Source organism: Caretta caretta, chromosome 6, assembly GCF_965140235.1.
Source record: "Caretta caretta isolate rCarCar2 chromosome 6, rCarCar1.hap1, whole genome shotgun sequence".
In the NCBI taxonomy this organism is placed as follows: Eukaryota; Metazoa; Chordata; order Testudines; family Cheloniidae; genus Caretta; species Caretta caretta.
Genome location: NC_134211.1, coordinates 70897944 through 70910779, shown reverse-complemented (window position 1 = coordinate 70910779; position 12836 = coordinate 70897944). Strand labels below are relative to the sequence as shown.

General features: G+C 42.6%; 1 protein-coding gene across 3 annotated transcripts in view; it reads right to left on the bottom strand.

The window, feature by feature from the left end:
• Positions 1–5095: 5095 nt before the first annotated feature.
• RMDN3 (regulator of microtubule dynamics 3) overlaps positions 5096–12836 on the bottom strand; it is a 60070-nt gene continuing 52329 nt past the window's right edge. For all 3 annotated transcript variants that reach the window (XM_048853722.2, XM_048853723.2, XM_048853724.2), the window contains exons 12-13: positions 9430–9510; positions 5096–6619 (exon numbers count right to left, since the gene is read on the bottom strand). In XM_048853722.2, the coding sequence (XP_048709679.1) occupies positions 6566–6619; positions 9430–9510 (135 nt within the window). In that variant the 3' untranslated portion in view covers positions 5096–6565. The remainder of the gene's footprint in view (positions 6620–9429; positions 9511–12836) is intronic.

Here is a 12836-nt window from a genome sequence, read left to right as displayed (position 1 = left end):
ACAGTGAAAGTATCAGCAGCTATGTATATATACACACTATATCATCCACAAGCGTAACACATTCTCCCCTCCCCACCACCCCCCAGCCACAAAACCGTGACATGTTATGCTCCCATATGTTCATTATGGTATTTTCAGTATTATGCATACATATGCATTCAATGACTTTTTAACAGAAAGATGTATTTCTGTCAGTGGACTTGCTCAATTACCTAAATCATTACAGTAAAGAATAAGGTGCCAACACTACAATTTAATAAGGGGAAATTTTCTCCTTAGACACTTCAAGTGTTTTATTTCAAACAAGACAACGCAGTGAAGTTAAAAGCAGTTTGGTCATTTCACAGTTATTCTTTAACACAATACTAAATAACCACAGACAGATATGCCATAAAAACAACACAAGACGAGTTGCAGGAAAAATAATTCTCATCTCTGATCCCTGCAATAAATCTTGGAAAAAGGCTTCCGAAGGGTCTTTCAATTAAGATTTAGCCCTAGTCTACACTAGGACTTTAGGTCGAATTTAGCAGCGTTAAATCGATGTAAACCAGCACCCGTCCACACGATGAAGCCCTTTATTTCGACTTAAAGGGCTCTTAAAATCAATTTCCTTACTCCACCCCTGAGAAGTGGATTAGTGCTTAAATCGGCCTTGCCGGGTCGAATTTGGGGTACTGTGGACACAATTTGACGGTATTGGCCTCCGGGGGCTATCCCAGAGTGCTCCATTGTGACTGCTCTGGACAGCACTGTCAACTCAGATGCACGATTGTTTGCCGTTGCTCTGACGCAGGGAGGGGCGACTGACGACACGGCTTACAGGGGTGGCTTACAGGGAGTTAAAATCAACAAAGGGGGTGTCTTTACATCAAGGAGTATTTCAGGCAGGACTTCACGGAGGGTTCCAATAAGAAACGGTGCACCTAAGTTATTGTTCTTATTGGAACAAGGAGGTTAGTCTGGCCTCTGATTGATACATGGCTAGATTTACCTCGCTGCACCTTCTCTGTGAGTGACTGCAGTGTGACCTAGAGGAATGAGTCCCCTAGACGGGGGGCAGGGGGTTTTTGCAAATGAGTACAAAACAAATCTGGTCTATTTCTTGTTTTGATACACTCCATCTATCTTTTACATCTTTGGCTGGCAGCAGACGGTGCAGAAGGACTGCATGCCATCCACATTTCAGGGCTGCTCGGCAGAAGATGGTACAATAGGACTGCTAGCTATCCTCATCTCTTGACTGGCCAGCAGAAGATGATGCAATAGGACTGCTAGCAATCCGTATCACCTGCCTGCTCACCATAAGATGGTTCAATAGGACTGACTGCAGGATTAAAGAGAATGACCTGATCAAATCACTCCAAATTTAGTCCCTGCGCCCATGTCTGCCCAGGCGCTCCTGATCGACCTCACAGAGGCGACCAGGAGCACCTTGGACATGACGATGACGGCTACCAGTCCTATTGCACCGTCTGCTGCCACAAGGCAATGGGTTGCTGCTGCTGTGTAGCAATGCAGTACCATGTTTGCCAGCACTCAGGAGACATACGGTGACAGTGAGCTGAGCGGGCTCCATGCTTGCTGTGGTATGGCATCTGCACAGGTAACTCAGGAAAAAAGGCGCGAAACAATTGTCTGCCCTTCCTTTCATGGAGGGAGGGAGGGAACGGGGGCCTGACGATATGTACCCAGAACCATCCGCGACAATGTTTTAGCCCCATCAGGCATTGGGATCTCAACCCAGAATTCCAATGGGCAGCGGAGACTGCAGGAACTGTGGGATAGCTACCCACAGTGCAACACTCCGGAAGTCGACTCTAGCCACGGTACTGTGGAAGCACTCTGCCGAGTTAATGGACTTAATGCACTTAGAGCATTTTCTGTGGGGACACACACACTCGAATATATAAAACCGATTTCTAAAAACCTGACTTCTATAAATTCGACCTAATTTCGTAGTGTAGACATACCCTCACTCATCCAAATCTCCTGTCTCTTATGGCCCTGGAATGTTTACAGTGCAGTCAATTTCAGTCCTGGATGTTACTGTTAATTTCATGGTCAGTAAAACAGGTGCAAACATAAAAAACAAAACAAGCTCTGTGTTTACCTGAAGCTGTTAAAGTGCATCCCCCTTTCTAACAGGAGGAATAACCCCTGCCACCTTTCCCTGCCTGAATATAAAAGCCACTCTCTGTCAGAGTATCTTAGGTTTATCCTCTCAAGAGGAGTCTTAAAATTTAGTTGTTTAAACCAAAAATCCCAAAACAGCATGGTTAGGAGTGTGTTTTTAATTAAACTTCCATGATTCGCCACATCAATCTGAAAGATATGCTGTTCATTAGAATTGAAACTGCATTCCTCAATCAGATTTCTTATTCATAACCAGCAAGAAACACAGAAAGCTAGAACCTTTAAAAAAATTCATTTGATCCCCAGCACAGCATACCAAGGATCACTGCAATAGATCGGGGTGGCCAGCCTGTGGCTCCGGAGCCACATGCGGTTCTTCAGAAGTTAATATGTAGCTCCTTGTACAGGCACCGACTCCGGGGCTGGAGCTACAGGCGCCAGCTTTTCAGTGGGCCAGGGGATGTTCACTGCTCAACCCCTGGCTCTGCCACAGGCCCTGCCCCCACTCCACCCCTTCCCTCCCCTGAGCCTGCCATGCCCTCGCTCCTCCCTCTCCTCCCCCCTCACCCCCAGGCTCCTGCATGCCACAAAACAGCTGATCAGGTGGTGTGGGAAGAGAGGGGGAGTCGCTGATCCTCGTGGGTGGGAGGCACTGTGAGCAGGGGTGTGTGGGGGGGAGCTGATGAGGGGCTGCTGACGTATTACTGTGGATCTTTGGCAATGTACATTGGTAAATTCTGGCTCCTTCTCAGGTTCAGGTCGGCCACCCCTGTGATAGATGGTCAGGATGGAAACAGCAAAAATAGAGCCTTTGAGCTTGAAAAGAACTGCAGACTTTACCATCTCCTTTCTTCATGTTCTTAGAGCCACATTAGTTTCCAGCAAACATATCTGATTAGAAAATAGTGTGTTGAATTCAAGTCTCCATCCAGTTGTTAAGCCAGAAGTGTAGCTTCCAATGGAAGTCTTCCCTGTACATGCACAGCTCTGAATATCGCAGCCCTGAACTTCAAGTTCCCAATGAAAAAGCACAATGGGTAAATATTAAATTGAAATGGAATTCCAGACCAAGATTTTCTTTTTTTAAGCAACAAGTGGAAGTCTGCTTTTAAAAAAAAAAAATGCAATTGAAGCAGGAAACCCAATACATAGAAAGCCTAGAGTAAATGTTCACAAACAAAACTGGAGGGATGAAATAAGGGGTAAAGAGAAGACACGATTCCTCATTTGAAGTAATCTAAAAACTAGAGCTCCCACTAAAATGTTAAAAAGAGGAAAGGACATCCCTTTCCTTAACCTCATTACTGCCCTCTCCCCATTCAATGAAGAAATTTAAGCTCTCTCAAAGCTAAAAGAGGTTTAGTCACACAGCCCAATCTTCCTTAAATGTCTTTTTTCAAGGCATTCTATCCAATACCCCACAAGACTCATTTCAACTTTCAACCAATGGAGGGAAAAAACCCCTCTCAGATTTTGGTATTAACATCAATCCCTGCTTGCCTAACCTTTAACTCACAGCTACATTTGTGCAAGTCTCCTCATGAGAGAGCTACGTTTGTGCAAGTCTCCTCATGAACTACAGCATATCACATGGCCATACAAGGAGCTGATCTATTCCTTGGTTACTTGAGGATCTATTCTACAGAACAGAGAAGAATGCTCTGCAAGCACCCCAATCCTACTCCTATTTAATAGGAGTTCTGCCATCAGTTTTGAGTGGAAGCATGACTGGGGCCCAACTGCACATACATTCAAATACCATCCATCCAGAATGGATTCCCAGGGAGTAGAATGGAGAAAGGGGCAGTTAATTAGGTGCTCATTAATCTCACTTCACCTAGCTCAATTGGCAGTTTCCAATTTTAATTGTATTCTCATGTCTATTTAGAAACAAGCAGACATCATCTGAACTAGAATTCTCTTGGTGGGTCCCATGCCTTCAAAACCTGAATATTTCTAAAGTCTTCTCTTCTAGAATTTGTCAGAACATTTAACTATTTGGAGATTTGCTGAAGACTTACACTTCTGGCCAGATTCTGCCTCCATGGCAGTGTGTGGACAGCAGCTTCAGTGCTCCTGCCTTTTATCTGCCTAACAGGGTTTTTTTGACTAATTTTTGGGGGCACCAGTGAGCAGTGTTCTCCCTCCCAAGCCCCCTCCTCCCCCCAGGCCAGTTTTTACTCAGGTATTGGAACCCACCCAGAGCCTCCACTGCAGCGCCTCCCTGTTAGCTTCTCAGCACCTTTTAGGAATGACAACGAAGCCTTAAAAAGCAGCGTATGAAATCCAAACAGTCCCCCAGCTGTGACCTGGGACAGTTCCCCTCAGGACTTACCCTGAGTCGAACAGGCATGGGGATCCTACCCACCAGAGCAGCTGTAATTAACTCTGCAATAATGGACTAGGTGTCTCTGGGAAGAATGAAGAGGACCGCAGTCAGCTGACTCAGGGGGTAAGGCCCACGGGATGCCTGGAAAACAGGGAAGTGAGACTTACAGGGTCACAAATCCCCTCCCCCACATCTTAAAATGGGTCCTGAGTAGCCTGGGAAAAGAAGCAGAGCTCACAAACAGCCCCCTGCGTCCCAATTTGGCCAGGACTCTAGAAGCATTCCCCCTCCCTGGGGGAATGCGACCCAGCAGGCGAGGACTCAAAAATCTTGAGAGAGGACTTCAGGCCCTTGGGAAAGCTAGATGCAAAAGGCCTCACCAAAGCTGTGATGGAGCTAGTACGCTCTCTAAGCGAACAAAAAAGCAAAAACTAAAAAGGGGAAGCAAAAGCTTAAAAGATCTAGAAGTCCTCCGATTCCTCCTCCACAGAGGATGGTGAATTGTCAGTCTCTGATTTCTATCAGGACCTGGGAAAACTCAGCCAAGGTTGTCCCCCCCACCACCCCCGGCCCCCAAAGTGTCCCCCTAATACATATGTATATGTGGTTAAGAAAGGCAATGAGATCTCATTTTCTATTAGATGTGTGTAATTAGCTTAAATGTTTGGTTTTGTAATCCCACTCTACAGCAAATCAGACATGATATTATACAACATGTAATAAAGTGTTTAATGCCCACACACAGATAGCTACCACCTAAAATTAAAAATTAAAAGGAAAGCGGAAGCCCAGTTAGATTCCTGGGAGAAATCACTGTGCATAGAACAAGGTGAGTTGTGTTGTCCTCTGGAAAAAAAAGTGTTAGAGGAGGAAAAAAAACAGACTTTCTGCTATTTGGAACTGGCTGGAACAAATATGAGTGGTTACCTTGATTCTCCACCCCACCCCAAGTGTCATTTTGATTATACTTTGAATTTGTTAGCTAGCAGAATGAGGTGGAAAGACATTGTGCTGAACTGTCAATTTTGCCACGTGGTTCCTCCCTTTCTGCAGCAAGTGCTTCATAAAGATAATGAACAGCCTCTGCAACTCCTAAACTTCTTCATTTACATCAGGTAGGTAAGGTTTAGATGAGTGCAGACGACATCAACCTTTCACAATTAAGGAATCTGAAAGTGTCCACCTGGATTAAAATATTAGCATTTTTGATGAGTGAAGAAAATCCAGTTTGCGTTCCAAGTTTAAGATTTTATCACTTTGTCTCTTATGGCAGTGATACATTTCTTTAACATAAATTCTTATTTCTGAAGAACGTCTCTGAAAGCAGATACACTGGTCCCATGATGTTAACCTCCTAGACATATGTTGATGAGTATTGCTGATTTTACCTTGATGACTAAAACCACTAACTAGTCAGATTTGCAAAGAGACAACAAGATCACTGATTGTTTTCAGAGGGAGGTGAGGAGGGGCTGAGCAGAACTCTTGCCTTTGGTATTATGCTGAAAAAGCCATGAGCAATCAAAGAGCTCAGCAGTAAGGAAAGACTGACATTCTCAGCTCTGCCTATTAGCAATGGTTGTCACTATCTACTAAGAAATATAGGCATAGCTAAGGGGCTGTTGATTCCCTGCCTTCATGACACACTAGAACCATGCCTCTGACATTTTATTAAATAGAGCACAGGATCCCATCACAACTTGAACTTCACATGTTTATTTCCTCTCCTGGTGGAAGTTGAGCAAAAAATACTTCTTGGGAAGTGTAGGTGGGTGAATGTTAAAATCAAAGGCATAGAGGAAAACTAAAATCCAAATCAAGTTGATGGCTGCTGCACTGAACAGGTCAAGCACTGGATTCATTAGACTATATCTGTGTAACAGGCAGGCAGATGAACAGAATTAGAGTTTAGTCCTGTGAGTCTCTGCCAAGATTTAACTCCTCAGGGAAGTGCTGTTGAAACTGCAGTTTGGTTTGTTCTTTGTCAGATCTGCGGTTTGCCCATGAAGCCCAATCCAAGATCATCTGGATTGTGAAATCCTTTAGACTGGAATTTGTACTGTTCACAGTTATCAGAGGACTGGGCTTTTAAAAAAATACTTATTCTTCTGAGATTCCTTGCATCTCCTCAATCTCCCTCTTGAGTTTTTCATCCTGAGAAAGCAAAGAAAGGATAAACATCACAATGGCCAGTGGATTTAATCCAGTCCCATTTACAAAATTAAAGGTTACTCACTTGGTTTCATTTTCTTATTCAACCCTATGTTGTTTTTTTTTTAAATCAACTTCTCATATCCCTCCTCCTACTGGATACATGTCTTTATAGTTGTTTTAAAAATTCTATTCAGGGTTTCCAAGCAGTAAGAGGAAGCCTTCTTTCTTATTTCTTTTTCACTTCTGAAAGCACAGAATTGTGAACCAGGAACTCTGGAGTTCTAACCTTCGCTTTCATGCAGACTCTTTGTTGAACTGGGTAAGCCACTTCACCTCTTTGCCTCTGTTCTTCCATGAGTATGATCAAGTTACCTATCTACCTTATGGGGTAAAGAGGATGAATGTGTGCAATTACATTAAAAATGAAAGCCACAATATAAATATTATCTGGACCGCCTTCCTAGACCCTCATTTTCCTGTTTGTGGCATGCTGCTCTTTTCTTTATGCCATCTCAGAAAAGGGAAATAAATGCTCATGCGTCCTTGATTTTGTCTCTTTCCTGAAACCCCCCTGCTTTTCTTATTAAGTTTTATTCCTCCAATATACTACTTATTCTTTTGGAATATCTCCTGTTTCCAGTTAAATGTTTCATCCTAGTTCCATCAAGAGGAACTTGAGCTGAGGAAGCTTGAGCTGAGGAAGCTACCCATTTGGCTGAATATGGCCATTTCCTGTTCACATTCTGGAATTCATCAGTTTGATACCCTGGTTTCCTTTGGTTTGGCAACGTTTAGCAGCTGAGTACCTTCATGCAGTAATGGATAATGCTCTGGAGGTGGCAGCACTACCAACTCAGCATGTTGCAGATGGCTGGCTGAGACTCCCTGCCGACCTGCGGCCTGAACCCCAGCTGAATAATTCAGCTACAGCAACACAGTCTAATGACAGATTTTAAAATACTGTGTTTGTCATAACAAAGTTGCATACTTCTATGATGTTGCCTTACATGTCAGTTTTTATTCAATAATACAGAGAATGAAGGAGTAAGATCTGGCTGACTTGTCTAGATTACTTTACTTGCATTTTTGATAATTACGATGTAAACAATAACTGATTACAAGTAATTTGGTGGGTTTCTAATCAGTCCTTGACTAACAGTAATAAACTGGCAATACCCAGGCCATAACTGTATTTCCCCACACAGTAGACAGGGTGAACTTATTGTCAGGCCAGTGTAAGGGAGGCTATTAGCCTACCAGTTCAGTTTCATCTGTTGTCTCAAATGCATGGCAATCAAGTGATACTTGAAGTGTGGTTATAATGAGAAAGCTATATAAAAAGGCACCATGTTATTCAGATCTGCTTTTTTGTTGTTGTATTCAGTCATATCTACTTTAATGACAAAAATATATTTTTACAGCTGCTAGCAGTGCAAAGCCAAAAGAGACTGCTATAGGAAAGTGAGATGGATTCTATTCTATTTGTGTATCATCAAAACAATTACAGCAAGATCCTGCAAATGGAATGTATCATGACCCATAATGAAGAGAAAAAAAATCTGTTTAACTTTTGAATTCCAAGTTGAATTTGCAGCAGTTTGGCCAACAGGTTTTGGGCTTTTTTTTTTTTTTAAACTTGTAACCTGGAAAGATTCATATGGAAAACATTAAACAGGGAGCCCCACCATGCCATTCTCATATAGTCCTTTTTTCAGAGGCTAGCCACATACAGAGAAGGGTGAGAAACAAAGTTATAAGGACCTGAATTTTTTTTTACATATATATATTTATATTCTATAATAAATATAGCATGATATATCTTCTACCATGCCATATGCTAAAATTTAAAAGATACAGATGTCTTCCCATGCCTGAGGTATTTAACATATTCTATATGTCACATAATATTAATAGTCATGGAAGCTTACCTAAATTACTAAGCTGTATTTCCATCTTTTTTTTACCAACTGTTCTTTCTGGTATTTTTGAGTTTGCTACAGCTACTAGGACAGCCATACTTGGATACAGTATCAACCACTCAATGGTTTTCATTATGTTGCTTGATTGCTTGCGGCATTCTGAAACTACATGCAATGAAAAGGCAAGTGTCTGTGCTAAGGAACAGACAACTATAAAGTGATAAGATAGAACACCTTTGAAGGTGAAGACAAAATGAGCGAGCTTAGAGACCTCTCTCCCAACTCTCCAAATCAGGGTTGAAGTATATACAGGCAGGGCAGCATAAGGAACCTTTGCTGAATCTTTCTGTGAACTTCAGTTTCCAGGGCTCTCAACCCACCAACTCTTACCAGCAGTAAATTCACAAAAACATACAATTTAAAGAGAAAGTTCACTAGTAGACTACAGCGTGTGAAGTTTGCCATACACTTAAATAAGAAGTGCTGAAAGATAGGGTTTGAGGAAGTTTATGTCTAAGCCTGCTTAAACGTAGTTTGTATACTATAAAATAAGAATTATCTGCAAATTTTTAATAAGTTACTACCACCCAAATTACTGTTAGTTTAAAAGTTGATTTTAATGGGAGTCCATCAAAACATTTTGAAGGGCTTAGGCAATAAATATTCAAAACAAGATTTGCTTTTGGATCTCTCATAAAATTGCCCAGTGACAAATTTTACCAAATTACCAATTTCACAGGTAGATTGATATTGAATAAATGTTTTCTCATCTGATCCCAGAGGTCAAATACATATATAAGTCTATAAGTGGATCTAAAATTAAGTTTTAAAGGGTTTTTTGTTACATGATCATATGGGAGTGTCAGTGAGATAAAGAGCAGAAATTGCTACCTCATTTGTGATAACTGGCAGCTCTGAAGCCAGATTCATCCACTGAACAGCTGCAGAGTTATTCCCCAGGTCTCTGTAGCACTGTAAAGAAAAATGGCAATAATGAAAAGTCTCAAGAAACAGGAAAATAGATGTCAGTCAGCCACTCTGAGGGATTGGAAAAGCCAGCTTGTAATTGATGAAAAGGGCTCTTTTCACCTTTTAAACACCTACATTCAGCAATCTCAGGACTCTGCCATCTTTCCTATAGACCCCTTCATGCAAAGCACTATAAATGATACCATGTCACAAAATAAATAATTTATTTTTGATAGGAGGTTTTACAGTTCCTTATTCCTCCCCTAATATGGGCACCATTTCCCTGAGCTTGTTCTTATCTGGAAGTATAGCATCTATTTCTCACTGTTCTCACTATTCCTTGAGTCACCTAAATAGCCAGTGTGCAGTATGGACTCCCATACCTCCAGAGTAAGCATGGCATTTTATCAAGTACCTTTGTCTTCAACAGCCCAGAAACAAGAGTCCAAAATCTAATTCCAAGCTCTGACACCTACTGTCAAACTTGACAGACTTTCTAAACCCACTTCCCCCACCTTCAACAGCACCAAAAACAGTTATCCCATTGGCATAAGCAGGCCCAAGTTTTCTTAAAATGAATTCTAACCCCATCTTTCCAATGCTGACTGCAAGAGAAGCCATGTTCTGGACCCTCTGTATTATGTAGCAAGCTGGAATTAAATTCAGCAGCAGAGCCCTCGAGGTTCTGTAGTGCTCTAGATTAGTCTGCAATACATTCTGGAGAAGCTTCAGGTAATTTTCATAAAAAATTCAAATTTTTAATAGGTGACTAATGCAATTAGTATACAATTCCTTCTGATTTTAGTTCTCAATTAAATTCAGCTATTTTTACACTGCCCCATAATTTTCGTTTTTGTGCTACATATTTATGCCCATAACTCCTAACTGCCTTGTAGAAATTGTCATGGAGGAAAGCTGGAGGCTTTGGTAGCTGGATAGTGATATTTGAACTTTTAGTTCCCAGAGAGTCATGGGAGGCAGTTTGGGATTGTGGGAGATGCATGTTATCTAGAGAGACTGTTGCTACAAGTGATCAGCAGTGAAAGTTAGCAATGCTGAGGTTTGTTACTAGTTTCAAGAGCTGAAACTCCATTGGGATTGATGGGTCAGTTCACACCTCTCAGAGCTATTGTTTCAGGCTCTTACACTTAATGGCATCTTTAAATATAGTTGACATTTTAAAATAGTTAAGGGCCATACGTTTTTTGGTTTTTAAGCTTGGACTCGGGAACACAAACTGTCAATGGATAGATTCTGCTACATATTTATGAACTCAGGAAGTATCATGTTTGATACTTGTCCAAAAGGCTCCAATTCTCGGCATTAGGCCCAGAGTCTCAGAAAGCAACTGCACAGCAGGTTTCTTTTCCTCTTCTGCATTTTGATCCCTTAGTTAAATTCTACTTCGTTCAAAGTAATTAAATATCAAGTGAATTTAGAAATCCTGTGATCAGATATTCAACTCAAGAAGACAAAGTGGGATATGGGGAAAGAGACAAAGCACATTGGGACCCCACCACATTCTCTGGCAGGTTGTGTCTTCAGAATATTTCCTCTTCTGAAGCTCAAGCACTTCTATCAGAAACACTGTGTGTGTTTTATTAGGATAACAGTGAATCTAGTCATTATGGGGAGGTATGACAAAGTAGGAATTTTCTGTACTATTTTTATGAATCCTATGTGTGCCACAATTTCTTCCTATACTTTGCACTGCTATGGGAGGGGGAGTGAGGAGGAGGAAAGGACTAAATTTGTTCTCAGGGCAGATTATGAGACATGGGGGGGTCATCCTGTGTGTGGTTTGAGCAGACTGCATGGGTCATTAAAAGGACTGGCCCAGGCCTACCCATATAAGTGGGCAATCCAAAAGAACCATGGAAAACCCCAATTACCAGAACACTGACACCTAACAACCAACAATCCAGAGGGAGGAGGTTTTCTCTGCCCCTCAGCATGGAAGCTGAGCAGGACCCCAGCTTGGGAGTAAAGGTCAGAGATGTGTCAGGTGGGGGAAAAGAGAGCTGGTTTCTGGGAGAGGCTGAGTGACTAAGGAAGTCAGAGACAGAGCCTGAAAATGGAGTTCAATGGAACTTGGCTGGTGAATTGCTCTGGCTCGACTAGAATGGACTATGCTTTAAATCTCTCTCTGTGCTAGCCTAAGGACATCCAATGCTGTGTTCCAGCTGACTAATAAATCCTAATCTGTTTGGAAAATGCTGCTTGGGTGTCACTGCAAATACTTGCTGAGGTTCATTCATCCCTGAAGACTGTACAAGCCTCTACCAGGCGTCTATCTTGGGCCTGGTCTACACTACAGAGTTAGGCTGAGGTAAGGCAGTTTACATCAACCTATGTCAGCATCTACACTACAGCCTTGCTCCAGCAGATATAAGTGCCCTACTACATCCATATAACCTCCACGAAAGGCATACGGCTTATGTCGGTGTAGTTAGGGCCATACAGTGCCTCCACAGCCATGAAATTGACAAGAAATGCTGGTAGGTTCCCTGCTGTAACACTCCCCTCCCCCCGCCTCTCAGCTGTGCTGTCACCCCGGGGTAGGTGGGGGGCTCTCAGCTCCCTGCAGAGCTAACTAGCTGGTGCCCAGGTTGGGCTCCCAGCACTTCTCTCCCTCCCCCCAGGCAGCTGCCAGGCTCCCCGCTCCCTGCCCGAAGCCTGGGTGGCAGCTAGGCAGCTCCACGGGGACCCAAGAACCTGAGATCTCAGCCCCTACACTTCCCCTCTTGAGTCGCTGGAAGTGCTTCTGGTGAGGATGTGCACCACCGACAGAAGGGGGGTAGTGTCAACACAAAAAAACGCAGAAATTACTACGGTGGCTGTAAGTTGACCTATTTTGTAGTGTAGACATGTTCTCGCAGTTGGATTCACTGAACAGAGCTCACAGTGTGAAGCAGAAGTTCTGGAAGCCAGAGGCTCAATCTAGGAAGTAGTGAGGCTGCAGGGCCTATCCTGAAGGAAAAGTGGGACTCCTTGAGGTCGGGCACACTGGAGGGTTTCCTCCAAGAGACTATTTAAAAGCTGGGGCATAGTGCAGATCCTGTGGATCTGTGACAGGAGGTTACAATTTAACCACATTAAAGCCCTACATGAGAAATTTTCCTGTAACTCTTAAAATGTTAGCTGAATAATTAAGGTAAACCATAAGATTTTCCAATTATGGGACTGCAAAAGTTGCTGCCCCCTTCTATTAAACATGGAAGTAGTAGTGTGGTGGTGGTTTTTATTCTTAAAAGGGGCATACAGGAAAGATGTGGATTTTGAATATGCACAGATACAGGTTGGGCGTGGCAGCAAATGGGAAAAAAATA